The sequence below is a fragment of the Falco biarmicus genome, chromosome 15 (assembly GCF_023638135.1).
Source record: "Falco biarmicus isolate bFalBia1 chromosome 15, bFalBia1.pri, whole genome shotgun sequence".
In the NCBI taxonomy this organism is placed as follows: Eukaryota; Metazoa; Chordata; class Aves; order Falconiformes; family Falconidae; genus Falco; species Falco biarmicus.
The window spans coordinates 22460436-22485771 of record NC_079302.1 but is presented as its reverse complement, the minus strand read 5'-3'; the positions used below and the strand labels follow the sequence as shown (position 1 = coordinate 22485771).

General features: G+C 59.5%; 3 protein-coding genes across 6 annotated transcripts; 2 read left to right on the top strand and 1 right to left on the bottom strand.

Annotated features, from left to right (window-relative positions):
* Positions 1 to 636: 636 nt before the first annotated feature.
* Positions 637 to 9051, bottom strand: ZNF319 (zinc finger protein 319). 3 transcript variants are annotated; one of them, XM_056360287.1, is made up of 2 exons: positions 8862 to 9051; positions 637 to 7375 (listed from the first exon to the last, which is right to left on the bottom strand). In XM_056360287.1, the coding sequence occupies exon 2, from the start codon at positions 7002 to 7004 to the stop codon at positions 5343 to 5345; it is 1662 nt and encodes a 553-aa protein (XP_056216262.1). In that variant the 5' UTR covers positions 7005 to 7375; positions 8862 to 9051; the 3' UTR covers positions 637 to 5342. The 3 variants fall into 3 exon arrangements, with proteins under 3 accessions (XP_056216262.1, XP_056216263.1, XP_056216265.1); XM_056360288.1 differs by having other exon boundaries at positions 8872 to 9051; XM_056360290.1 differs by lacking the exon at positions 8862 to 9051 and adding an exon at positions 8211 to 8797.
* A 575-nt stretch (positions 9052 to 9626) lies between these two features.
* Positions 9627 to 14649, top strand: USB1 (U6 snRNA biogenesis phosphodiesterase 1). 2 transcript variants are annotated; one of them, XM_056360294.1, is made up of 7 exons: positions 9644 to 9818; positions 9932 to 10077; positions 10222 to 10405; positions 10889 to 10942; positions 12141 to 12246; positions 13087 to 13170; positions 13465 to 14649. In XM_056360294.1, the coding sequence occupies exons 1-7, from the start codon at positions 9718 to 9720 to the stop codon at positions 13567 to 13569; spliced, it is 780 nt and encodes a 259-aa protein (XP_056216269.1). In that variant the 5' UTR covers positions 9644 to 9717; the 3' UTR covers positions 13570 to 14649. The 2 variants fall into 2 exon arrangements, with proteins under 2 accessions (XP_056216268.1, XP_056216269.1); XM_056360293.1 differs by lacking the exon at positions 13465 to 14649 and having other exon boundaries at positions 9627 to 9818; positions 13087 to 13458.
* Positions 14650 to 15411: 762 nt separating this feature from the next.
* Positions 15412 to 20707, top strand: MMP15 (matrix metallopeptidase 15). The gene is made up of 10 exons (XM_056360265.1): positions 15412 to 15684; positions 16696 to 16844; positions 17099 to 17221; positions 17331 to 17638; positions 17872 to 18033; positions 18155 to 18378; positions 18555 to 18693; positions 18919 to 19069; positions 19191 to 19306; positions 19565 to 20707. The coding sequence occupies exons 1-10, from the start codon at positions 15556 to 15558 to the stop codon at positions 20011 to 20013; spliced, it is 1950 nt and encodes a 649-aa protein (XP_056216240.1). The 5' UTR covers positions 15412 to 15555; the 3' UTR covers positions 20014 to 20707.
* The last annotated feature ends 4629 nt before the right edge of the window (positions 20708 to 25336 follow it).

Sequence of the window (25336 nt, the reverse complement as noted above, 5' to 3'; positions counted from 1 at the left end):
CAGCCAAGAAGGGATGCCGAGATGTCTCCCAGCCACAGGATCCTGGATCTCAAGATTTTGGTTTCCCATCCCATTCCCTTCCTAAACCTTCCACCGGAAGCACTTTTTCAGTGATCCAGAGACAAACACTCATCTCACCTGGCCTCGGCGTGATCATCATCAAGTCAGGTCATCTGCAGATAGCAAGCTCTTCTCTTGCTATTGCAGGACTGGGGGATGCAAAAAAACCAAAACCTGGGAAAGCTGTAGAGTCATGCATGGGGCTTAGAGCACAACATGCATCAGCTTCTGCCTCCTGAACAGGCACTCCTTTTTCTGGCAGGCACGGAATCCTGCTTGCTTCTGCCCTGAAGCCCCAGCAGCAACCTCTGACGTGGGGAGGGAATGGTCCACCTCTAGCAAGAGGCAAAACCACACTACAGATTCTGCTTGCTTGGAGCCTGTCCGTACCTTGCATCTCAACTTCTGGTTATCAGGCAGATGGACCGTCACTTCTCTATCAAAAAAAGTTCAGGGGAAAGAAAGAAAACATGAACAAAAATATGAAGAGGAGCCAGACACAGCACAAAGACAGACAGGGGAGGCAGAGCTCAGCACATGGCCTCTGCTCCAGAAATCTTACACACCCACAGGAAGGTATAAATAACTATAAATTTATTAGTAAAGCAAAAACATTTGACACTCACACAGAAGAGCGGGATGTGTTAATACAATATATATACACACATACATGGAGTATCGTCTTAGAAACACACGGAGAGCAGTGTTAAAGGCACTGCAAGCCACACAAACCTCATCATCCCTGGCCACAACTTCCCATGGCCCTGGGAACTCCACCAGAGGCACGAGCACAGGTTAGGAGAAGCCCGAGAACTTCAGTGGCCATGAAATCCCTTGGATCCACGGCTCAGAGGCATTCAGAGACAAGCCCATCGTCCAGCTCCCACCTGGGGTCCTGCTCTCCCTGTTGAGCATCCCAGGCATGCTGCGAGAGCAGCAGCTTCACATCCAGAAAGCAGTGGAGGTGACTGCTGGGAGGTGCCGCAGAGAAAGCCTGGCAGCTGGGAGAAGCTGTGCTCACCGGGGCCTGGGGGAGAGCCGCCGTTCCCGAACCTGGCTGCCCTGCCGTTATTGCATCTCAGCATTATGCCTGCATGTGCAGGAACCTTCCTGCCGGTGAACTGGCCACCCAATGGAGGAAGAGTCAAACTCTGAAGAACAAGGGGGTTTTTGCTTATTATTAATAGCCAGGCTCCAGCTGCAGCCTGGACTTGATGGTAAATACCCCAGGGAAGCATAGAAAGTGCTCTTCTCCCTTTTATCAGTGCAAGGCCAGGCTTGAGTGCCCAGAGATGGTCCCAAATCACTGCCAGAAGACCGTTTGCCCCTTGCCTCCCACTCCAGCGCGTGGGCCCCAAGACCAGAGTGCACACATCTTCCCACCCAGACCGCAGGGGTGGCATCTGCTCCCCAGAGAGCTGGCATGGCTGCCTCGACATACCCACTGTCCCAGGGGTGTCCATGACACAGCTAACTCAGCTCAGCCACCTGCCTGATGCACACAGCTGCTCTGCAAACATTCCCAGGGGAACTAGGGGGCCTGACCCTACTCCAGCGCTGCGACTTCTCTCCAGGAACATCTCACAGCCCTCTGCGGACTTAACTCCCAGCCCTGGAGATGTGGCAAAGGGACTCAGCACAGAAATGGCCACTCTCACCTCAGTGCCCATCTCCTACAGCTCTGCTCTGGCACCTGGTCCTGGCTCAGACTTGCTTGCCAGAGCCACCTGTACCACACACATGATCCAGCCAAGCCAAGCTGCCAGGCCACAGGCACTGCCCATGCCCAGCAAGACGGACAGCCTCATGGCAGGAAGAACCAGAAGCACCCACTGGATTCCAGCAACATTTGGGTCCCAAACACCTGATCTCATCACCAGTGGTCTGGCATCACCTGGATCCAGCCACAGCCTGGGAGAGGAATTTGGGGTGAGGGGATGGGGGGGAAAGGGGGAAGAGACCTTGCAATCAAAATGGAAAAAATGGATGAAAACCAAACCACTGCTTACAAATGAAGAATTTAACAAAGGGCAAAGAAGCCAAGAAGGTCTTACAAAGGTATAAGCAAAACAGCTGTGGAAGGGAAGGGGCTGAGACACAGATAAAGGCATCCTGTAGGTAGGGTTAAGGGGAAGTGAAAAATCAGAGAAAAGCCCAGGTAACAGACTAGCTTCCTGGACCCAGGAAGCCAGGGGAACTGCACCCCTAGAAAGCGAGATTTATCTCCCAGACAACATCCATGCCATCTTCGGCCAGCCCAACCCTCCCCGCTGCCTCCCCAGCAGCATCCTATGCTCAAGCTGCCTGCCAAAGAGAACAACCCTTCGGGAGGGACCATCTTAAGTAGGGGCCACCTACTCAATGATACTCTAATGCCACACCACGATGTTTTCAGATCTGGAGACACCTACTCACAGGCACTGGCTAACGAACTGGACCTGTGCTTGTCCCTGCCAAGTTCCACACAGCATCCCCTCTCCCCCAGGCACAAGGCCTCAAATGCAGAGCCTGACTATGCTCTCTCTACCTAGGGCACTGCTTAGCTGCTGCCACATCCTAAGCAGAGCCAGAGCTCCCTGCTGGGACACCAAGGGCTTTCCCAGCTGCTCAGCACAAGGGAAACGCTCCCCATCAGTCCCTGTGCCCAGCTGGTACCAAATGGGCATGATAAGGCATTCTGTGGCCAGCACATGGTGTGGAGCTGTGTCCAGGGCCCCTCCCCTAACCAGCAGCTGCGCCAGAAAGAAGTACAGCCACAAAAGCCTCGGGAGGCTCCAGCAGCCTCCATTTCACACCTTCCTACTCAAGATGAGCCTCTCTGCAAGCTCCCAGCTCGGGGCACCGGTATCCTGGGTGCCACTGCCGTGCTCAAGCGTCAGGGCGACCACTGAACCCCTGGCTCTGTGGGACCCGCGGCAGCTGCGCTGGGCTGCTTCACACAAAACCGTGGCGGCCCAAGGCAGGAAGAGAGCGGGGGTTCAGGTGGGTGCCACGCTCCCTGGCTGGCCCCAGCCCCACGCTCACAGCCTCTGTCACCACCAAGCCCTTCTGTAAAGACAGGATTAGCCTTCCTTGGTTTAGACTAATTTATACCCTACAGTAAAGCATACACTGAACTTACTACATATTAAACAGCAAAAACCAGCTACCTAGAACCAAAGAGCTCTTTAAAAATCCAGATTATCACATCTTTTTTTTTTTAAAAGATCCAGTATGACATCAAGTTAAACTATACAGTATTTTTTAATGAATATTAACAAACTGCTTAAAAAAAAAAAGGAAAAAGAAACACAGAAAACTCAGTAGGAAGTTCTACATCTTTGAGGCAGCATGAAATAAGATAACCATCAGTCCCTCTTCCTTGGGCAGCAGAAAGCAAGGTCTGCTTTAATCTCTTTAAAGCTGCGTATGAAGAAGACTCAGCCTCAGGGTCAGACCTGTCACTGAACTGTCCCAGCCCCCGAAAATGCACCCAGTTCCCCCTCACTGTGCTGGAAATGGAAACGAAAGCCTTTCTCCACCTTTTAAATGGGCATCCCCTACAAGCAAAGCAAGTACAGCCCAACTCTCTGCAAGGTTCATCTGTCTATACTTGCCATGGACAGCGTCTATTGAACTTGTCCTAAACACCTGTGCAGCACATGAGCAACTTGCTGGCTGTGGTTCACTAATCACAGCTCATCACACTTCTACCTCATACGAGGGCCAGCCAAGATCACAGAAGAGCTGAGGCTGGCAGAGACCTCTGGAGATCATGCAGCCCAACCCCCTGCTCACACAGGGTCAGCTACAGCATCTCGTCCAGGACCACATCCAGTTAGGGCTTGAATATCTCCACAGATGGATATTCAACATCCTAATATCTCCAATGGCATAATGGGGAAGGCTGGTGGGCAACCAGGCAAGCATGCCTTCAACCTCCAAAGCATCTAACTGGCATGTAATAGGTCCCTCAGAAGCCAGCAAATTCCTGCAGAGGAAAACACCTGAGGCTGCATCGACCTTGCTAGGGGAAATTTATTTTTAAGTGATGTTTACAAGAACTGTGCAAAACCTGAAAAATACAGAAGAGGTAAAGAAAGAGTAAAGGGGTAAAACAGGACTCCCACAAGAGGGGAAAAAAATACACTTCCCCTTAACCCATTGCTCAGCTTCGCCTCCCCACGGAGCAGGGCCTGCAGCCAGGAAGGATTCTCCTGGCTCGCTCTGGTTCCCCCCAGCAAATCAGACACCAAGGCCCTGGCCACGGGGTGGGTTACCACTGGCAATGGTAACACCTCCAAAGTTGCAGGTTATTACTAGTGTTCATCTCACCCCTTAGCGTTCCAACTGCTGGGACGACCTTTGCCTGACCCCCCTGGAGGTACGCTAACGGCCCAAGTGGTGCAGAGAGGGAAGGGGCCTGGGGACTGGAGGTAAGTCTGGCAGGAGAGCTAGGTCCCTCAGGAAGCAGCTCTTAACTGCCAGGCTCTCAGCCAGCAGTAGGGCACAGAGGCTCTCCTCACCACGCTCTCCGGTAGCAGTGCGGTGCCTGCTACTCTTCCTTGCGCTGCTGACAGGGATAGGGGGTGGGCAGGCTCACTCAGAACCCTTGCAGAGTGTGACAGCCAGCAACTGCAAAAGCAGCAATGCCAAAGTGCTTTTTGGAGCTGTGAAGCCCCATGGCTTTTCCCTTTCTACACTCTAGAAAAGAGGGAGAGCAGAGGAGGTCGGGGCAGTCAATCAACGCTAGCGATCTGAAATGGTCCTCTCAACTGAGCTCGGACCAGGAAAGCTGGGAGACCCCAGCAGTGGAAACCTGCTACTTCCTTGCCAAGCAGCACGCCCCGGGAAAAGGGAGGGCTGGCTCTGCCTTGCTCCCAAGCCCTCTCCGGGAGGAGGGCTACCCAGCCCTCCCTGCCAACCCCACCAGGCAGGGCAGGGGAAAAAGGCCGCATGTGAAGGGCTGGTGCCCACAGTGGGCAGCTGAGCTCCCAGCACTGGAACTGCAGGTACAGCGTGAACTACAGTCCAGGGGATGCGAGGCAGCTACAGGCATCATTTCCTCTCCCCACCTCCCTCCTTTCCTCTCCACCCCTTCAAGATTTCCACATTGTCCATCGCTCCTGCAGTATAGGGGGCATATCAACCACAGAGGCCAGAGGAAAGTTTACCTGCCCACCCACCGTACCTCACCTTTCCCCCAAACTCCCTGGAGGCTGCCTACAACCAAGGACAGGGAAGGGGAGTCCGAGGCTCAGGAGCGTCACATGCAAGCTGAAAGCCGCTGAGGGGCAAGAGGCTCACGGCAAGCAGGCAGCCACCTGGTAGGCGCCCTCGGCCGTGTGCTGGACGCTGTGCTCCTGCAGCAGGCCCAAGTCCAGAAACCGTTCCCCACACCACATGCACTTGTACTGCTGCTCCCGAGCGTGCACGCTGTGGTGTTTGTTGAGGTGCTCGCGCTGCTTGAAGGCCTTCTCACAGGAGGGGCACTTGTAGGGCTTCTCGCCCGTGTGCACACGCCGGTGACGCTGCAGGTCCGAGGCGTACTTGAACCGCTTTTCACAGTCAGGGCACTTGAGGGGCTTCTCACGGGCCGGGTCGCAGCGGTGCTGCACAAACTCGGAGGAGGAGAAGAAACGTCTCTCACAGAGCGTGCATTTCAGTGGCTTCTCAGCACAGTGGGCCAGCTGGTGCTTCTGCAGAGCTGAGGCCCGCTTGTAGGACTTGTTGCACACTGCACACTTGAAGGGCCGCTCCGCATTCTGCACACATTTATGCCGCAGCAGCTCTGAGGATTGATTGAAGCCTTTCTGGCACACGTTGCACTTGAAGAGGTTTTCTATGCCATGCACGTGCTGGTGGTACACCAAGTGCGAGGGCTGCACGAAGCCCTTCTCGCACAGGTTGCACTTGAAGGGCTCCTCGGCCTTGTGTGTGCGGCGATGGCGCATGAGTGCATACTGCTGCTTGAAGCTCATCTGGCAGAGGTCACACTTGAAGGGCCGCTCCTCGCTGTGTGTGCGCTCATGCTGCCGCAGGTCCGAGGGGCGCTTGAAGGCCTTCTGGCACTCACCGCAGCGGAAGGGCCGCTCCCCGCTGGGTGTGCAGGGGTGCTGCAGCAGCTCCGATGACTCCTTGAAGTGCAGCTCGCAGACGTTGCACTTGAAGAGGTGCTCCCCTGAGTGTGCGTACATGTGGCGCACCAGGTGGGAGCGGTGCTTGAAGCTCTTCTCGCACACAGTGCACTTGTAGGGTCGCTCTGAGCTGTGTGTCCGTTTGTGGTGCACCAGGTGGGATGACTGGCTGAAGCTCTTGTCGCACAGCGTGCACTTGTACGGCTTCTCACCTGTGTGGATGCGCTCATGTCGGGACAACTCCGAGAGGTGCTTGAAGGTTTTCTGACAGATGGAGCAGCTGTAGGGCTTCTCCGAGGGGTCAATAGGCTGCGAATGCTCTGCCTCTGGAGGCTTGTAGGTCTTCTCACAGATAGAGCACTTCATGGCGTTGCCGTTGTGGACATTGTGGTGCTGCGCCAGCGAGGTCAGGAGGGAAAAGCCCATCTTGCAGACGCCACACACAAAGGGCTTCTGCTCCACCTGGATGCACTGGTGTTCGAGGAGGTCCGTGGCCTGGTGGAAGATCTTCAGGCACTGGGTACACTGGAAAGAGCGGTCATGGCCTGGCAAGCACTGGTGCTCATGGGGGTTGGAGAGATGAGCGAGGTCGTGGCCACACACACCACATTTGTGAGATGGCTCTCCAGCCTGAATGGGGGCGTGCTGGTGGTGCTGCAGACCAGGGTCCGGCTGGAGCAGGATGCCGTAGACGGCACAACCCAAGGGGTTTTCAGCAGTGCTGGGTGGGATGGAGTGCTCTGGGAGGGTGGCTGCCCCAGCGTGGTGCTGCTGCGGTGGTGGCGGCTGTTGTGGTTGCTGCTGTTGCTGCTGCCAGCTTTCTGACATGCTTGGGAAAAAAAACCGGGATTTTAGCGGTGACAGCTTCAGCTTCTCGGTTGAAAGGGTTCAAGTAAAAACAAAAATTGAAAGTATCCAAGATCCTGATATCCTGTAGCTAATCCCCTGAAGTCGAGGGCAGAAAATCCAGCCCACACCCAGGATCTTGGGAAGAAAAGAGGTGACTGAGACTCCAGAACTGCCTTCTTAGATGAGCACAAGTTCTTTGTCTGTTTTGGTTTGGCTGCTTCTTTTTTTGGACAAAAGAACAGAAGGCAGAAGCAAGCGCCTTGAAGACAAGAGGAGGCCTTTCTCCGTGCTGGCTGTGATGTGTTCACATTTGGGAAGGGCGAGGGAAGCAGCCCAGGGAACAGCTCTCTCTGCAAGGAAGAAGACAGCTCATGTCAGGTCTTGGAGGAAAGACGGGCAACCTCCTGCCACAGCTCACTTTGAAAACTCTCCTGCATCCCTGCAAAGCTACCCAGAAGCCAGCGTAGCAGAGCTAACCAGAAACGGAGCCCTCCTTGCTGCTGTGCAAAGGGCCCAGGACAAGGCACGCTCAGCCTGCAAAGGGTTGGGCTCTGCCTGGCCACAGCCAGGTATGCATTCGAGTGGCATTCTCTCACAAGAGGCTGCACAACTGCCCAGGTACCAGTCAGCTCAGCTGTTATGCTGTACACCGTCAGTCACCCGACGTCCCAGCCCTGCTAGGGGCACTGGCTGAGAACATCAGTCTCTCTGCACAGGCTGTGGTACACCAAATGCTGTGCAATCAAGATGCTGCTGGGTTAGATTTTACCAATACCAAGGCAGATCCCACCCTGGCTGAAACACCCCTGTGAAGCAGTTCTGCTCAGTCTGCAGCTTGCACATCGGGCACATTACCCAAGGGGCATGTGTAAGCGATTTCCCCCTCTCTGGGCAGCACTGGTAGACTAGGAAGAGCAAAGGAGCTCACGGGAAGGTTTGCCCTCAACATTATCCTATCCGCAGACAAAACACAGAACCCACAGGTATCATGCACAGCACCCTCTGTGAAGATAAAAGAAGTGTTAGAGCAACGGCTCGCCTGAACCTCCTACTAAACCATGAAATAAAAGCACGCTGGAGCTGAACAACCTACACCAGAGGTGCTGCCTGGCCTTACTACAATGCATTGCAGGGGGTTTGCTCACTGAAAGGTTTGTCTTCTAGAGAGAGAAGAGTATAACTCACCAGTGAGCAGCAGACAGCAGCAGTGCCAACACACCTCAAGAGAGAGGAAGGGGTCCAGGCCTTGACAAGCAGCAGCAGTTAGCACTCCTGGGCCACAAGCCCTGGACCTCGCAAGAGCACACTCATATCTGCATCAAACTGCCTGCCCTCACCCAAGGTAAGTAAAAACTCAGTCCTCCAGGAAAATGTTTGTTGTATTTTAAATTAAGCAATAAGGAGCATCAGAGAAACCCATTTCCTAGCGTCCCCACCTCCCCCAGTGCTCAGCCAAGACCAGACAGTGCCCCACAGCCTAGGCAGAGCTGCAGCTCGCTTCTGCCTATGGTGACACTGCATGACTGTCTGCCGGCACAATTCTGGGCAGTGAAATGCCCAAAGACCTCATTGCAGCCCTGCCAGCTGGCAGGATCCCTTCTTTCTCCTGCGCAGCTCACCTTAGCTGTCGCCAGGAAGGGAGGGCTCACAGTTACAACAGCTAGCCCCGAGCTCAATGGGACACACAACTTCAGCGCAGCACAGCCGCCACCTCCCCGCACAGGCAACGTCTACTGTGGCTGGCATGACCCGACAGTGACGGCACCCCAGACCAGCCGGCCCAGCAGGGAGGGGATGCTCCTGTCCCCCCGGCAGGGAAAAATAAGAAATACCAACCTTGGCTTACCGAGGGCTCTGCACGGGTACCCAAGCTGCTGCCAGCTCCGAGCCTAACTCATCCCTCCGTGGGAGGTGGGAAGCGACAACCATTTAAGGAGAGAAGACGGGAGAACAGAGGTACTTTCAAACTGGAGAAGCGGCCCGTGGCACGGCCTGCTCCGGCATGGTCCGGCCCGCCTCCCGCCTCCCACCGGCTCCCCGCCGTCCGGGCCTGCCGCTGCCGGGCCCAGGCCGCCTCAGGGAGAGGTGCAGCGGGCCCGCGGGGCGCGGGGGCGGCCGGGGAGCTCGGAAGCCAGCCGCCGCCGCCGCAGCCCGCGGTGAGGCCCGTCCCGCCGCCCGCCGCCCCCCATGGGACGGCTGCTCCGGCCCCGCCGGCCCGCGGCCGAACGCGATGACAGCGCCCCGAGGCCTTCAGCGCCGCCGCCGCGCCAGGAGGCCGCGCGGGGGGACGGGGGTCCCTGCCCGGCCGGGGCCGCCCCCGCCCCGGCGAGGCCCACACAAAGGGCGGTGGCGGCGACGGCCGGGCCCCTCACCTGCGGCGAGAGGCCCCTGTCAGCCCGCTCGCCGCCGGCGGGGCCGCGGCCTGCGCGCTCCGCCCGAGCCCCGCGCTAGCGTGGCGGCGGAAGCCGGGAGGAAGGGAAGGGGGCGCCGGTGCCGGAGGCGGGCGGGCGGCGGCCGCGGGGTGCCGGAGGAGGGAGCGGGCGGGCCGGGCCGGCCGCGGCGGCGGCGGAGGAGGCGGGGCGGGGCGGGCCGCGGCGGCTGCCCCCTGCCGGGCCGCGCCGACAACAGCGCCCCCGCCCGCCGGCACCGCCGGGGGGGGCGGTGGCGGGGCAGCGGCGGCCGCGGGCCGGCCATGAGGGCCGCGCTGGTGGGGTACAGCAGCTCGGAGGAGGAGGAGGAGGAGGAGGAAGGGGGGTGCCGGGGCAGCGGCGCGCAGGGCCCCCCCCGGGCCAGGTGGGTGCAGCGGGGGGACGGGGCCCTGGCGCGGGGGGGGGGGGCGGCGGCGGGACGCGCGGCCTTCCTCACCCGCCCTCACCCTTCCTCACCTTCCCGTCTGGTCCCCGCAGCGCCGGCCGCCCCCGCCTGCCCGCCCCCGTCGGCCTGCCGGACGGCCCGGAGCAGGCCACCAGCGACGACAGCTCCCGGCACGGCGGCCGCGTCCGCGGCTTCCCCCACGAGAGGGGCAACTGGGCCACCCACGTCTACCTGCCCTGTAAGTACCGATACCGGCAGGGGGCGGGGCAGGGGCGGCCCGGCCAGGTGAGGCCCAGGAGCCCCCGGGGCGCGGCGGGGACTGCAGCCCTGGGCCACCTGCCCGCCCCGGGGGCCCGGCCCTGACCGCCCGCCTGCCCCGCAGACAACGCCGAGGACGAGTTCCTGGAGCTGCTGGAGCTGCTGGTGGCCCACGCTCGCGCCCACGTCCCCTCGCTGGCTGCCATGGAGGAGTTCCACCTCAGCCTCTCGCAGTGCGTGGTGCTGCGCTACCACTGGATAGACCCCTTCGTCCGCTCGCTCCGGGAGCACCTGGCTTCCTTCCACAGGTGGGAGCGGGGCCGCGGGAAGGCTCCTCACGCCCTTCCCTCTCCCTCAGGGTCTCTGTTTGGCGGCATCGCACCGAGCCGCCGCCTCTGGCAGCGGGTGCTGCACCAGCAGGGGCCTGGGCGCTTTTCCTCGCTGCCTGGGGCTGCGACGCCGGGCTAGTCGGGCCTCAGCTGTCAAGGACGAGGCTGGAGCCCTGCTCTCCTCCAAACCACCAGTGGTTTCATCGATCATGGCTCAGGCACCTGCTGAGCATCAGCCGCTCTGGGGCTTCTGTTGCCCTCCAGGCTTTGCCGGATTGGAAACCAGGGAGGACGGGTTAATTTGAGCCCAGAAATGTTTGGCTTTCACTGGTTCGGTCCGACATTTGCCATTATCTTTCCACAGCTCACTAGAAACCCTGTCCCCTCCCATTTTCTGCTTTCTTCTTTTTTTTTTTTTTTTTTTTTTCCCCACCAGCTGAAATAGGATCTTTCTTCTTTCAGGTTCTTCTGTGTGGCTGACCAGGTGAAAGTTTACACCAACCAGAACAAAACCAGGTGAGTGAGCAGTGGGGCATCCTGCCTGCCTTGGGAGAAGGCTGGGCAAGGTACTGTGTGGATGGGAAGTATTACCCTGCCTGCCTCATAGTGACTGGGCTGAGCTGTGTGACAGGGCAGTATGCAATCACCTTGTCTCCAGAGATTTCACACCTTTCCCCAGCCACTTGCACAAATTTTTAGCTTCAGTGCTGATTCTCTGCAAGCCGTTGGGTGAGCCTCAAGCTGCAGGATTTCAGTCTTCTAAAGAGAGGTGATTTGCTCACAGCATGACCTGAGGCAGGCCCTTCCACTGGGGTTAGATTCATGCTATGGTCTCACAGCAGCTAAAGAGGCGGCCACATTTGCTGCCATCTCCAACCATTTGGTTGGTTCTGCGGTTTTGCAAACCCTTGTGCCAGTGTGAGCAGCTGGTGGTGAGCAGAGCTGAGGGCCACCTCTTCTGGCGGCAGTGCTGTTCATGAAATTGTAGTGCAAGTCTTTCAAGAGCTGGAGAGAAGTAGTTCAGATGGTGCTAATTCTCATGGGTGTCAGTTCAGAAGACTGATTCCAATTGAATGCAATTAAGTAGTTTAAATGTCAAAGCAAAGGTGATTAAAATTGCAAAAAGTTGCTGAATCTAGCAGGAATGGTAGCCCACAATAGTCATGAGTGGGATGAAGTGGATCCTGGGTAAGACTTAGTCTTCTCCCCTTCTGGCATCTAGAAAATGTCATCTAGACAGTCCTTGAAGAGATACCTCTTTGTCACATCTCTCCAGCTTGGTACTTCCCATTCCCTGCTTCCTCTCCCGCCGCAAAACCCCTCCAGCGGCAACTTCTGCTTTTTGCGTGCAGCTTCTGCACAGGCACAGCACTCTGCTGAAATATCTATCCTCAAGCATGTCCTTTGCCTGGAAAATGAGTTCTTATGTCCCAAAAGGTGCTGAGTTAATCTAGTAAATCTCTGTGGCCCTGCTTCTTTCTGCTACCGCATCTTTATTTCTGTTTTTCTTCAGAATATAGTCCTCTCGTTCTTGAATGCTTAAATCTGGCATTCCTCAAATTGTCTTTTGTTGGGGGTTAGGGAATTCGCCCAGCAGGCATGCAGGGCTAAGTATGCTTAAGGCAGCTGAAGCGAAAGGACCTCGGCTGTAGCATGAAAGGACGGCTGTAGCATGAAAGGACAAGGACGTTTGCTGTCTCTCATCTTTCTTTAGGACTTTTATTGGCTTGGAGGTCTCTGCTGGGCATTTCCAACTGCTGGAGCTGGTCTCAGAGGTGGACAGAGTTCTGGAGGAATTTGACCTTCCCACGTTCTACAAGGTGAGGCGTCTCCCACTTAACTTCCCTGCTGATCTGGACATGCCAGCTGAGGTTCTTGAAATGTTCACCTCAAGTAAACAGGAGCAGGGAGGTCTCCTCTGGGCTGGTCAGTGATGTTCGTACTTAACACCCTGAACACAATCCTGCTGAGACTGGGAAGAGCACAAGTCTATGACTTCTGCGTCACATCTTGTGCAGGAGAGTAAGGATATTAACTATCTGGTGGTCTCTTGAGAATCAGGTTTCTGGGATGAAGGGCCAGAGCATACATCATGGTTGCTGCCCTGCTGTGCATGGAAGCAGTGTTGTACTAGGACAGAATGGGCTTAGGGTGAGCACTATGGGACTGAGGGCAATGCTTGTGCCTCTTCCTTGGGCAGTTTCCTGGAGCATCGGTCCAGCCTCTTTGCTTGGTACTAGCTTTGGGGACAGGTTTTGGTTTTTGAAGGACCAAACCCTGATCTCTGTGTCTCCAAGAGTTGAGCAGGGGGCTCCTGTGGGTTATTTGGAAGTGACCTTACCTGCTCCAGGACCGGCCATGAGAGGTTCTCTGTGCAGCTGGAAAAACTTCTGCAGAGTTGATGATGGGGAGGCTGGGAAGAAGGCAGCCTTGCCCACTGGTGTCCAAAAAGGCTGGGGTGGGAGAACCAGGCCTCGCCTCACCTCCAGCACTGTCCATATCAGCTCTGCAACCACTGAGCACAGCTCCCAGCTGTGGGATCCTCCCACCCCTGCATCCCAGCCAGGGCAGCATCGCACCACGTCTCCCACTGAAGCTCTATGCATTGAGCAAAGCACAGGTCCTTTAGTCCTCGTGATCTGATCCCTGTTTTCCTTCAGGACCCATCGTTCCATATCAGCTTGGCCTGGTGTGTCGGGGACCTGTCTGGAAGGCTGGAAGGGCAGTGTCTACGGGAGCTCCAGGTGTGTCCCCATGCAGCATGGAAAGCAGGGGAAAAGCAGAGCTGGCATCCAGCCACATCTCCCTGCCGAGTGCAGAGGGTGGGAGATCCTCTTCACCGAGAAAGGCAAACTTCACTGGGTTGAAAGAAGAGAAGCTTTTGTGAGGAGCATGAGTTAAATTACCCTTCTGAAGGAAGTCGGAGGCTTCCAGCTGCAAATGGCTTCGTCTCTGACTTGGTTCAGAGAGGGGAGCTGCTGACTCCATCCTCTGGCAGATCCACCTTCCTGGTACTGACTCCTGTATCTGTTTTCCAGGACATTGTGGATGGGTTTGAGGACTCTGCACACCTGCTGCGTGTCCAATGGGAGCAAATCCGCTGCAAGTCAGGGAACAAGTACTTCTCCTTCCCCTTGAGGTAGGGGCCGATGGGGCTGTGCATTTCAGAGCCTCAGAGAGCCTGATGTTCAACCAAGGACTGTTCTCCAGCACAGCTCTGAGCAGTACACACACCTCCCGTGCTCTTCTTGCCTGCTCAACATCTCTGGGGTGTTTGTGGCCAAAGTCGGGCTACTTCCAAGTGTGAGTTGCTGGCTGAAGAAATGTGTGTTTGTAGCAGGTTTTGTCCTTGCTGCTGAATATACTGCAGTCAGCACTGGCGGGTTCCAGCCATTCCACAGTTGGTAATTCTGCAGATTTTTTTTTTTTTTTAAAGGAGGAAAAAAAATCTCTGTAAAAGCCACAGATGCCTTATGGGAAGGAGGAAGAAGGTAGCATGGGAAGCTGTTGCTAAAGGAGAGTGTGTCTCACATGGTTGGAAATAGCACTGCCAGATTGTCAGGAGACTCCGAGCACGGTTTGAGTAGCAAGAGGCAAGGACACAGAGTTGGACTGTCTTGCCAGAGCATCTCCCTACTGTAAGCCAGCTCAGACAAGTTCCTGAGTCATGTTGTGTGCGCTCTCACACTGCTGCTGCCTCTATATTCAGCATCGGATCCTTTTGCTAGACAGCAAAAGATGAAAGCTGGAGGGGAGAGGCTGGCAGCTCCTTGTGTTTCGGTGCTCCAGGCTGGGTCTAAAAGAAGAACTTTAAGATTGTGTATGCCATAAACCCAGGACTTTTTTTTGCTGGGCTGCTTCTCCGGGGAAGCTTGCTGCCGCGTGTGTGCGAGCCCAGGAGAGGGCAGTGTCAGCTTTGGCCTGGGCTGGAAGGGCAGTGCCCCTGCGCGAGAGTTGCTGCGTGCTTTTCCCCCGGGGAACAGCCCCTCCGCTGCCACGGTGACCCTGGGGACGATGACCCTGGGGACGGCAGGCTGGACTTTGGCTCTGGGGAGAAGCTTCTTTCCAACCCTTTTGTTCCTGTGGGGAGGTCTGCAGCGCTGCAGCCTCTCGGGTATTCGGAGCAGGATGCCTGCGTGCTGCCCTGAATCTTTCATTCCCCGTCTGTCTGATGAAAGACTGCAGGACTTAAGAGCAGTAAAAATCTCTCCTCATGCCATAAAGTTGTGCCTGTGGTGTATTTCAGCCGTGCCTTTCAGTCATGCCCGGCTCCCACACGGCTCGGCTGAGGCGGTACCTGCCAGCGGCCCTGCCAGCTCGGTGCCGCCCCTGCAACGGGAGCCGGGGGGGGGGGGGGGTGTCGTGGCCGCGGGGGCATCTCGGCAGGGGGTCTGCCCCGCCACCACCCACGCCACGGCTGTTCTCCACAGCCGTGACCCAGCCCTGCGCGGACGGCAGCCGGTTAGTTTGCGGGCCTGGTTCTGCGTGAGGAGGCGTGTGAATGCGGCCCGGGCTCGCTTTAGGGGAAGGAAAACAGACCCGGCGCGGCGCGCTGAGCCCCTGGGTGAGGGAGAGCCCGGGGAAACCGCCTCCGGTACGACCGGGCCCCCGGCCCGGCCCGGCATGGCGCGGCACGCTCGGGCGGCTGGCGGGCGGGGCCACGGCCCGGGAACGGCAGGCCGCCCGACATGGCGGGGACAGCGCGGGGGGCGGGCAGCCGCGGCCCCGCCGCCGGAGCAGGTGGCGGGGGGCGGAGCGACGGCGCCGCGGCCCCGCCCCCATCCCGGCCCCGCCCGAGCCGAGCCGAGCCGAGCCGCGCTGCGCCGCCGCGCCCGCGTCCCTCCGCCCCGCGCCGCGCCGCGCCGCCAGCGGGCAGGGCACGGGAGCCGAGCCGCGCCGCGGGGGCCGCCCATGCGCCCTGCGCGGCCGGCCTGATCTCGCACACAAAGGCGGGCCGGGAGGCGACGGGCCGCGCCTGGCAGCGCCGCCCATGCACCGTGTGCAGCCCCCCGCGGCGGCCCGGGCCCGGGCCATGAGGGCGGTGTAGCTCCGACACCGCCGCGCTCGGCCCGGCCCGGCCCGGCCCGGCGCGGCTTGGGGCAGCCGCAAACCGGCGGCGGCGGCGCGGCATGGCAGGAGGTGGCGGCGCCCCCTGCCGGGCGGGCGGAGCGCTGCGGGCGGGCGGGCGGGCGCCGCTGCGGGTGCTGCTGGCGCTGCTGCTGGCGGCGGCGGCGGCGGGCGAGGAGATCAACGCGGAGGTGAGCGGGGGGCGCGGGGCGGGGCGGGGGGCTGCCCCGGGACACCCGGCCCGCACCTGCGGCCGCCGCTGCTGCCGGCCCCTGGGGCGCCGGCCGGGCCCGCAGGTGCAGGCGGGGGGGGCCGGGTCGCCCTCGGGGGCGGCGGGCGGCAGCGGCGGGGGGAGGAAGCGCTTTGTGCCGACGCGGGGCCGCGGCGGGGGAGCGGGTGAAAGGGCCTTTGATAAAGTCTCCGCTCCGCCACCCTGCCGGGGGGGTGGGGACGTGGTAAAAAAAAAATAATCATAAAAGATTAAAAATTTTTCAATATTAAAATGTAATAATGAAAAAATAACAAGTTAAAATGAGTATAGAAAAAAGTTGTGAAAATTGGAAATTAAAAAGGAAAAATACCCCCAACCGTAGAAAATTGAAAAGAGGAAAATGAAAAAAAAACCCAAACAAAAGAGCAATAATAAAAAGAAACAATTTTTTTAAAAAGGAATTTAAAAAGACAAGAGAGGTGGAGGCTGGTGCAGGAAGGAAGAGCCCCAGCGCGCCCCAGCAGCCCTCCTGCCCCTGGGAGCCGCTGCGCTGCTGGCCCTGCAGCACAGAAGCCCCTTTGTGGGTAGAGGCCAGGGCGGGGGTCCCGGGCGGCCTGGCCCCACGTCCCTCTGCAGCTCCCGGGGGACACCCCGGAGGAGCCCACAGGCAGGCTGGTCCCCCGCCAGCTGTCTTCTCCCTGGGGTCAGGGTGGCCGACAGCCCCCCGAGATCGATCAGAGGGTCCCCCACGCACCTCGCGGGGCAGGGCTGGGGCTCTGTTCCCTGCCTACCAGACACTGCCCACATGCTCTGGCTTGCCTGTGCTGCCTGCCCTGCCTGCCCGGGTGTGGCATTCACCCCTGGCAGCTGGCGCAGATGCCCCATGGCAGGGGATAGGGCTTGGGGGCAGCGGGCCAGATCCTGCCCCATTGGGGTCTCAAGGAGCCCAGGTCCCCCGCCACGGCCTCACGCTCGGCTCTCCCCGGCATAGGCATGGCTGCGGCTCTATGGCTACCTGCCGCAGCCCAGCCGGCAGATGTCCACCATGCGCTCAGCTCAGACCTTCTCCTTGGCCCTCGCTGAGATGCAGAAGTTTTACGGCATCACCGTCACCGGTGTCCTGGACGAGGAGACCAAGGCGTGAGTTTCTCCGTGTCCCCTTGCTCTAGCAAGAAGGCAGCTCCACTTCCTGGCTCCTTGGCTTTGCCTGCCAAGCCCTGGAGCACTGCCTGCATCTGGAAGTGTGGGTGCTGTCTCCCGTGGGAGCTGTGTCTCCCCTCTTGGGGACTGCACCCCTGCAGCCAGGACACCACCCTTGCCGCCCATGGCTGCTGCAGTCCCTCAGGGACCTTGGCTGCAGGGGGCTGAGCCCTGGCTCCATGCCCTCCTGGCAGGTGGATGAAACGTCCCCGCTGTGGGGTGCCAGACCAGTTTGGGGCACGGACAAAGTCCAACATGCGGCGGAAGCGGTACGCACTGACAGGGCGGCGCTGGAGCCAGAGTCATCTCACTTTCAGGTACCCAGCACCTCCAGGGCTTCCCACCCCCGCAGGCCATGGAGAGCTGTGGACCCCTTGGGCAGCACATGCTGTCCTGGGCCATTGCCAGTGAGCTCTGTACCCTCAGCATCCAAAACTACACGGAGAAGCTGGGTCGGTACCACTCGTATGAGGCTGTCCGCCGAGCTTTCCAGGTGTGGGAGCAAGCCACTCCGCTGGTTTTCCGGGAAGTGCCCTTCGAGGACATCCGGCAGAAGCGGAAGAAGGAGGCAGACATCATGGTGCTCTTCGCCTCTGGCTTCCATGGAGACAGCTCCCCCTTCGACGGCGTCGGGGGATTTTTGGCTCACGCCTATTTTCCTGGTGCTGGCATGGGGGGGGACACGCATTTCGATTTGGACGAGCCCTGGACACTGGAGAACACGGATGTGTCTGGTGAGCTGAAGGCCAGGGAGGTGATGAAGGCAACCAGAGGAGCCTGGTGACCCCTGAGTTTGAGGGGGGGGGGATGCACTGGCGTGGTCAGGAGTGGCAGGGAGAGCAGCTCTACCATGGGTGATGCAGGCAGCTCCCACCGGAGCACCCTCATCATGGGGTGCTGGGGTCAAGGACCCACCCCATGCATCATGTCCTTTACCCCATCTTGCTGATGGTGCCTTTCCCTGCAGGGAACAACCTTTTCTTGGTGGCCGTGCACGAGCTGGGGCACTCGCTGGGCTTGGAGCACTCCAGCAATCCCAGCGCTATCATGGCCCCCTTCTACCAGTGGATGGACACGGAGAACTTCCAGCTGCCCGAGGATGACCTCAAGGGCATCCAGCAGCTGTACGGTGAGGAGCTGGGTGGGGGATGAGCCCAGAGGCAGGATGCTGGGCATGTGCATGGGGAAACTGAGGCATGGACACTGCTGGTCTGCATCACCCCATCCTGTCTCTTGCCTGCCCGATTCAGGTACTGTGGATGGGCACCCTCAGCCCACCAAGCCTTTGCCCACCGTTACACCCCGGAGACCTGGCAGGCCAGAACAGAGACCCCCTAAGCCACCCCCTCCAAGGAAACCAGAGCGACCCCCCAAACCTGGCAGTCCAGACCGACCTGACCAGTACGGCCCCAACATCTGTGACGGGAACTTTGACACAGTGGCAGTGCTGCGTGGGGAGATGTTTGTGTTCAAGGTACCTGCTGGGACTCCCTCCTGCCCCTTCCCTGGGGATGTGGTGGGTCCCTGGGTGGGAGGACACAGACACAGGCGGACAATCCCCCCCACACACGCCCCCTGACAAGATGCCAGGCACTGGGGCTGTGTCCCTGTGTCCTCCCCATCTTCTGCCAACACGCCATTTCCCACCAGGGCCGGTGGTTCTGGAGGGTCCGGCATAACCGGGTGCTGGACAACTACCCCATGCCCATCGGGCACTTCTGGCGGGGCCTCCCCGGGGACATTGATGCTGCCTATGAGAGGCATGATGGGAAGTTTGTCTTCTTTAAAGGTGAGCAGGGAAGCTGGGTGGGAGGGCCAAGGTAGAGGGGGGACCCCAGCGTCCCCCTGCCAGGCTGCTGAGAGCTGGCTAACTTCATCCCATCCTGATCCAGCCAGAGCTGCTGTCTGGTCCCAAAGGGAGGGGTTGGCTGCAGGTGTCCTATCCACATGTGCACCTGCCACTGCAGCTGGGCATTGCTGCTTCACCCCCCTTCTCCATCACCTCTCCCTCCAGGTGACCGGTACTGGCTCTTCCGAGAAGCCAACCTGGAGCCTGGGTACCCACAGCCCCTGGTCACCTACGGGCAGGGCATCCCCTATGACAGCATCGACACGGCCGTCTGGTGGGAACCCACGGGGCACACCTTCTTCTTCCGTGGCGACAGGTGAGTGTCTGTGGGGGTCCTCCTCCCTGTTATGCCACCTCCTGGTCCCTGGCAGTGGGGAGACACAGCAGGCAGTGGAGACCCCCATGCTCCTCACTTGCTTACTGCCTCCCTCCCCTAGATACTGGCGCTTTAATGAGGACACCCGCTCAGTGGACCCTGGGTACCCGAAGCCCATCTCCGTCTGGGTGGGCATCCCTCCGTCACCCAAGGGTGCCTTCCTCAGCCCAGATGCCTGTAAGTAGAGGATGAGAAGAGGGGTGGGCAGCAGGGGAGGGGACCAGTGGGGATAGGGTCACCCCTCTGGCTGCCTGGCCATGGGCGATGGAGGCCGGGAGGCTGCCCAGAAGTCAGCAGTGAAGCCCCTTCTGAAGGGTCTCACCAGTCCCAGGGCAAAATCTGCTGTCCTGGGCAAACTGCAGAGGTGCCCAGGCTGCAGGGTGCCCTGCACCTGCCCACTTACCCCTTGCTTCCATTTTCTACCTCCACCCCCAGCCTCCACCTACTTCTACAGAGGCACAAAGTACTGGAAATTTGACAACGAGCGGCTCAAGACAGAACCAGGTTATCCCAAATCCATCCTACGGGACTTCATGGGCTGTCATACGGAGCTGGTCCCAGACCCTCATCCCCGCTGGCCTGATGTGGACCGACCCCCCTTCAACCCCGATGGGGATGGGCGGGCTGAAGGCAAAGAGGAGGAGGAGGAGGAGGAGGAAGATGAGGAAGATTACAGCAAGGGTGGCCGCCAGCCAGGCGGGGACGTGGATGTTGTGGTGCAGATTGATGAGTACACACGCACCATGAGCGTCGTTATGGTGCTGGTGCTGTTGGTGCTGCTGCTCTGCATCCTCGGCCTCATCTACGTCATTGTCCAAATGCAGAGGAAGGGTGCCCCCCGAATGCTCTTATACTGCAAGCGCTCCTTGCAGGAGTGGGTCTGACCCTGGCTCCCTCCCCAAACTGCCCCCACCACCATGGTGCTAACAAGGGACCTGACCTCCCCCTCCCCATGGCCCACCCCATGGCCTTAGCACCTCTGTCCCATTGTTGCTTGATGTCTCCAGCCTTAGAAAAGGGGAGGTATGCCCACCCCTCCCAGCCCCCTCTAGAGCAGCCAAGCTGGGACCAGGGGCTGGTCACAGGGAGGGGGCTGGAAGGACAATTCAGGTCCTGCCTGCTCCCCGGTACCTGCACCCCCCACCAGCCATGACCCTCAGGTTGCCACCCATCATGTTGCACCTGCCTCTGCCACAGGGTCCCAGCAGGGTCCCTTCCTCCTGCTTGAACCTGCTGCGGCTGTGCCTGTGCGGCAGGGGGGTGGCGAGCAGGTTGGGGGCTGCTAGTGAGTGCCATGAGCTGGCAGGTCTCAGCTGCCAGCACCCGCAATGGCACGGAAGAGCGAGAGGAAGGGAGGGCTGAGCTAGAGACCATGGTTCCTGTTGAAGTGGGGGATGTGGTGCCTAAAGACAGTGTGAGGGGCAAAAGACACCACTGCTGCAACCCCCTGTGGGCTCAGCTCAGCCTGGACCCTGCCGCCACTGTGGGGTGAAGCCCTGGGGACACGCAGTCCTGTGGGCAGGCGGTGGCCGTGGCCATGGCCATTTGTACGCGCATTAAAGGGGTCAGGTGCGTGGAGAGCCATGGTGCCGTCCTTTCTGCTGCGGGCTGGGGGCAGGAGCCACGGGGGCTGTTCTGTGTGAGATCTGTGGTAAGGGGGGCTTGCTTGGGGTGCCACCCTGCCTGGCACCCACAGGCTGGGTGCCATGCTAGGGGATGCGGGGAAGAAGCCAGCATTGCTGGCAATGATGTCCCCCTCAGTGTCCCTGCCCTGGGGCTACCACAATTTTTTTTTTGGGGGGGGGTGGGGTCGGTGGGGTGTCAGCAAAAGCATTACCATCTTCCGCACAGCAGTGGACAGAGCTGCCTTTCACCAGCTCCCACGGCAGTGGCAATGGCCTCACCGGGAACACAGCGTGCCTTGTTCTCCCCTGGCTGGCACTGTGCTCCAGCCCCAGGGCAGCCACCTCCTGTCCCCGGGGCAGGCCCGGTGGCCGCGGCAGCTGGGGGACGGGGCACAGTCCCTCCTGGAACCAGTTCACCGGGTGCTCCAGCTCCCTGTCCCTGTGCGGCCCCAGCCGGTTTCCTGGGGGGAAGGGGATGGCCATATCCTGCCTCGCTACTGTCTCGCAGAGGAAAGCGGGAGGAGTTGTGACCACTGCAGCCATCAGGGCAATAATCACGGGAGTGGGAAAGATGAGACCTGGGGAGTAGGAAATTGGCGTTATCCAGTGAAAAACATTGCTCAAGTCTGTAATGGGAAGGACGAGCATGCAGAAGTGATGGATGTGGCCATTTCCTGCCCCTGCTGGGTGATGCTCCCCAGGGTGCTGAGCCAGCGCAGGCTTTGCTCTGGAGCCACAGGGGCAGCCCAGGAAGCTGCAGGGTGGGCGGCAGAGGCCTGGCCCATTAATGTCACCAGTGGGAGGCAGGCCATGGCAGGCAGGGGTGGCGTAGGTCTGACCCACCCTGACGGGCCTGGGCTCCAGCCAGCATCCCCTTTCCTCCACCTGCCGCCGCCGCAGCAGGACAGGACCAGCACCCGTGACCTCCCCCTTTCCCTGTGGGGCTGGTGGTTTGGACACAGGGCTTGGTGCAGGGAGCATTAACTTGCCCCAACAAGGTCTCCCCTCCCCGGGGCCCTGGCTGCTCCTCTGCCCCCATCCCCACCCTGCCAGCCCTGGCAGGAGAGGAGCCCCCTCTGCAGGGGTGGGGATGAAGCTTTTGCGCCTCCTCACCGTCCTTCCCCCTCCCCAGGACTCAGAGCTGCTGGCTTAGTGCCCAAGACTCAGTTACAGCCGCTTCCTGGCACTAAATTACCTGTGAGCTGCTCTACCACTCATCAGCCACTAATTACTTTGAAAAGCGAAGGAGCTACGGTGGCTCTCACCCTGCTTTCCCGGGGCTGCCGGGGGGGCACGGCCTGGGCCACATGTCCCTTGCCCTGGTCTCCCATCTCTGCCCACACTGGGCAGAAATTCCCAGCCTTTAGCTGATTCTCTGGGAAACACGCTTGACTCGGACTCAGCACATTGCAGGCACCAAGCAAGCAGCCAACATCAGGGTCAGAAAAACCCTGAAGAATTGGGGGTGGAAGGCGGGGCGGGGAGGGAGCGGAAAGGTCTCAAGTGGCTCTGGGCTATTGTAGTCCATCAGCCAGGCTGTGCTGGGTCACACTCCTTGGCTTTTAACTCCTTTCAATTCGGTTTTGACCATTTTGCCCAGATTTGTGCTGGTGTGGGTCCTCCGGGGGGACCTACAGCTCTGCTGGACTGGGAGCCCTGCCGTGGGGCAGCAAAACACCCCAGCCTCTTCTGGGGCACTTGGGGTGCTGAGGTAGCCAAACCGGCACCGGCAGCTACCAAAAGGCACGAACCTGGCCAAAAGGCAAGGCAGTGGGAAAGCGTGGCCAGGACTTGCCACTCTCCACCCCCGCAAACGCGGCTCCAGAGGCCGGCGCAGATGCATTTCCCACGCTAGATGCACTTCCCGTGGCAGATGCATTTCCAACACCGCATTTCTTTCCCACGGCAGCTGTGTTTCCCCTCTCTCCCAGGGGTGCTGAGGGCTCAGTGGGATGCAGGGGTGGGGACCCTGAAGCCTGGTACCTGGAGAGAGGCCTGCCTCACAGGGAAAGCCAGCTAGAACAGCCAAGGATGCGCAGGGCCAGATGCTCGCGGCATCCCCTTCCTTGGGCAGCCCTGCCATGGCAGGGTAGGGGGCTCCCTGCTGATTCGGGGGGGGGGGCGGGGGCTGGAAGCAATACCCCAGGGGGAGTTGGGGGTACTGGCAGCAGAGGTCCAGGCTGCCTCGGTTTGACGAGCTAGGACATCACTTCCCACCCCCCTCCTGCTTTTCCCCAGATGCTGCAGTGGAGCCCGTGCCAGAGCCTGGGGCCATCTGGGAACACTCAAGGGCAGCAGTGAGGGACCCCGCCGGAGATAAAGCCCAGCGTCTCGGCAAGGCCCCAGCTCTTCGCCGGAGGCTCCTGCTCTGCCCTGCGTGCCCACAGCAGGGTGGGCCTCCGGCCACCCAAGGACACAAGAGCCCAGGGAGGGCAGGGATGCACCTGCTGCAAGGGACAGGGCTTTTGGTGGCTGGGGGGAGTGCAAGCGCTGCTCAGTGCTGCCAGGCAGCTCTGCCAGGATCCACCCCTACCAGGCAACTCCCAGCTTCCCAAAAATAGTCTGGAGAAGCCTGACCTGGAAAAGACACGGAGTGCTCAGCGTCCTCCAGGCTAGGCCAGGCCAGGCCATGCCATGCCAGGGCAGTGCTGGCCACTGCAGGATTTGGTTCCACATGCTGCTGGAGTGTGGGTGACGGGGGTGACCAGGGCTGGCAGGGGCTCTCTCTGCCTCCTTGGCATCACCACAGAGAAACCACGCTTCCTCCTGCCTCCTCCTCTTCCTCTGCAAGCTAGGGCACAACCTCCCGTGCACTGCTGAGGAGACGACCCGGAAAGCGGAGAGGAAGCCGCGCTTGGTGCAGAGGAAGAACTGGGGCTGGGATATGTTAATTAGTGACCAGGCAGCCTCAAGGCCAGAGGAAACTACACTTGAGGACAGAGAGAACTGCCGTGGGGCACTCAGAGGGGCTGAAACCGCTGCCGGTGTGCGCTGCAGGCAGGACTGAGGCTCTGGGTGCTGCCTGGGCAGGGGTTAGCGCCAGCACAGCCCTGCTGGGGACACCCCGGCCAGCCACACTGAGCTCAGCACCCATCTGCGCTGCTCATGCCTGTCATCTCCCATCACACCCACTGCGCAGTCACCAACCTGCTCCCCACGGTGCCAGACCCTTCATCTCACAGGGAGGAAAACTGTTTCTGGGGCCGCAGGGGCGACATGTGAGGTGACGGCGCAGCAGAGGCAGGTCTGCTTCAGCACAACGTAGCATCCATAATCTCACTTCTAGCAGCTCCGAGGCTTTCCTCCTCATATCCCAGGGTAGCTCTCGGGGCACACAGCTCCTCCCTGATCCAAATAAAATCTTGCTTGGGTGGTCCCATTTTGCAGCTTACTACCAGGGGAAGCTGCCGGGTAGGTCCCCCTGCAGGTGCCGGCGGGGCAGGAAGATCGGTTCTCCCTGCGTGCAGAAGTACCCGAAGTCCCCAGCACGGTCACCCATCTTTCCGGAGCGGTCACCAACGGCAAAACTCAAAACAAGTATTTCCCTGCCCTCCAGCACTGCCTGCCCCACGCCGGACTAGCACAGCACTGGAGGTATAATCCCTCTACAAAGATGACAACATTTGGCCCAGGACATCCGGGAAGATGCAGAATGGGAGACACAGGTCAAGGAGCAGAGAGTTTGGCCCAGATGTTTTTTGATTCCTGCGTATCACCTCTGTGATCAGAGATCTGTGCTTTATGTCAGGATCCGCTTGAGAGGAAGGAGACAAAGCGCAAGGGGACAGTCACAGGCAGGGACAGAAGCCCGTACCAGTGTCCCGCCACTCCTCTGGGCTGGACTCTCACCCAGGCCGATTCTGCCCCAGCAGCAGAGCAAACAAGACAGCAAGCTTTCCAGGAAACCCCTGCTGTCTGTGTCGCCTGCTTCCCCTGCCAGCTGCTGCCACCTGCCCAGGCAGAGCTACCGGAGCTGAGGATGTCCCAGCCCCCGGAGCGGAGGGATGTCCCAGCCCTGGCTTGCACCACATGGTGAGTGCCAGCTGCTCCAGCTCGGTCTGAGCACATGTGCTCCCTGGTCCAAGCCGGGGAGGGTCACCCTCCCACCCCTTGCTTCCAGGTGCTGCAGCCCACGCACTCGCTGTCCTTCAGTGGTCGAGATTCCAAAGGGAAGCTTTACCTTTGACGCAGAAAGCAGGCTCCCAGCACTGCGTCTTAAGAAGAAGGTGAAAAGCCAGCAGAGGCAAGGAAAATTCACCTTTGGGCAGGCCCCGCTCTGCCCTGGGTTGAGTACAGGGCTCCCTGCAAAGAAAGATGCCGTTCTCTCCCACTAGACATGAACTGCAGGAAGGACTTAAGCAGGAAGGACGGAGAAGGCCACCCACAGAAACGTGAACAAGGAGATACTTAAGACCTTTTCTCCACAGGCTGCCTGCACTGAACCAGGACTGCCACTCCATTCACCCCTCATACCAACAGCAGCCATCCTCTGGGCAGACTCCCATCTCTGCACCCTCGTCCTTCCTGCCTTCCTCCATGCTCTCCACATAGGAGAACGCTGTGTCCCAGCCAGGTCAAGAGC

Coding starts and splice junctions, on each gene's coding strand:
- ZNF319 (XM_056360287.1), bottom strand. CDS start 7,004: ATGTCAGAAAGCTGGCAGCAGCAACAGCAGCAACCACAACAGCCGCCA.
- USB1 (XM_056360293.1), top strand. CDS start 9,718: ATGAGGGCCGCGCTGGTGGGGTACAGCAGCTCGGAGGAGGAGGAGGAG. Junction 9,819..9,931: donor CAGGGCCCCCCCCGGGCCAG/GTGGGTGCAGCG, acceptor TGGTCCCCGCAG/CGCCGGCCGCCCCCGCCTGC. Junction 10,406..10,888: donor CACCTGGCTTCCTTCCACAG/GTGGGAGCGGGG, acceptor TTCTTCTTTCAG/GTTCTTCTGTGTGGCTGACC.
- MMP15 (XM_056360265.1), top strand. CDS start 15,556: ATGGCAGGAGGTGGCGGCGCCCCCTGCCGGGCGGGCGGAGCGCTGCGG. Junction 15,685..16,695: donor GCGAGGAGATCAACGCGGAG/GTGAGCGGGGGG, acceptor TCCCCGGCATAG/GCATGGCTGCGGCTCTATGG. Junction 19,307..19,564: donor CTTCCTCAGCCCAGATGCCT/GTAAGTAGAGGA, acceptor CTCCACCCCCAG/CCTCCACCTACTTCTACAGA.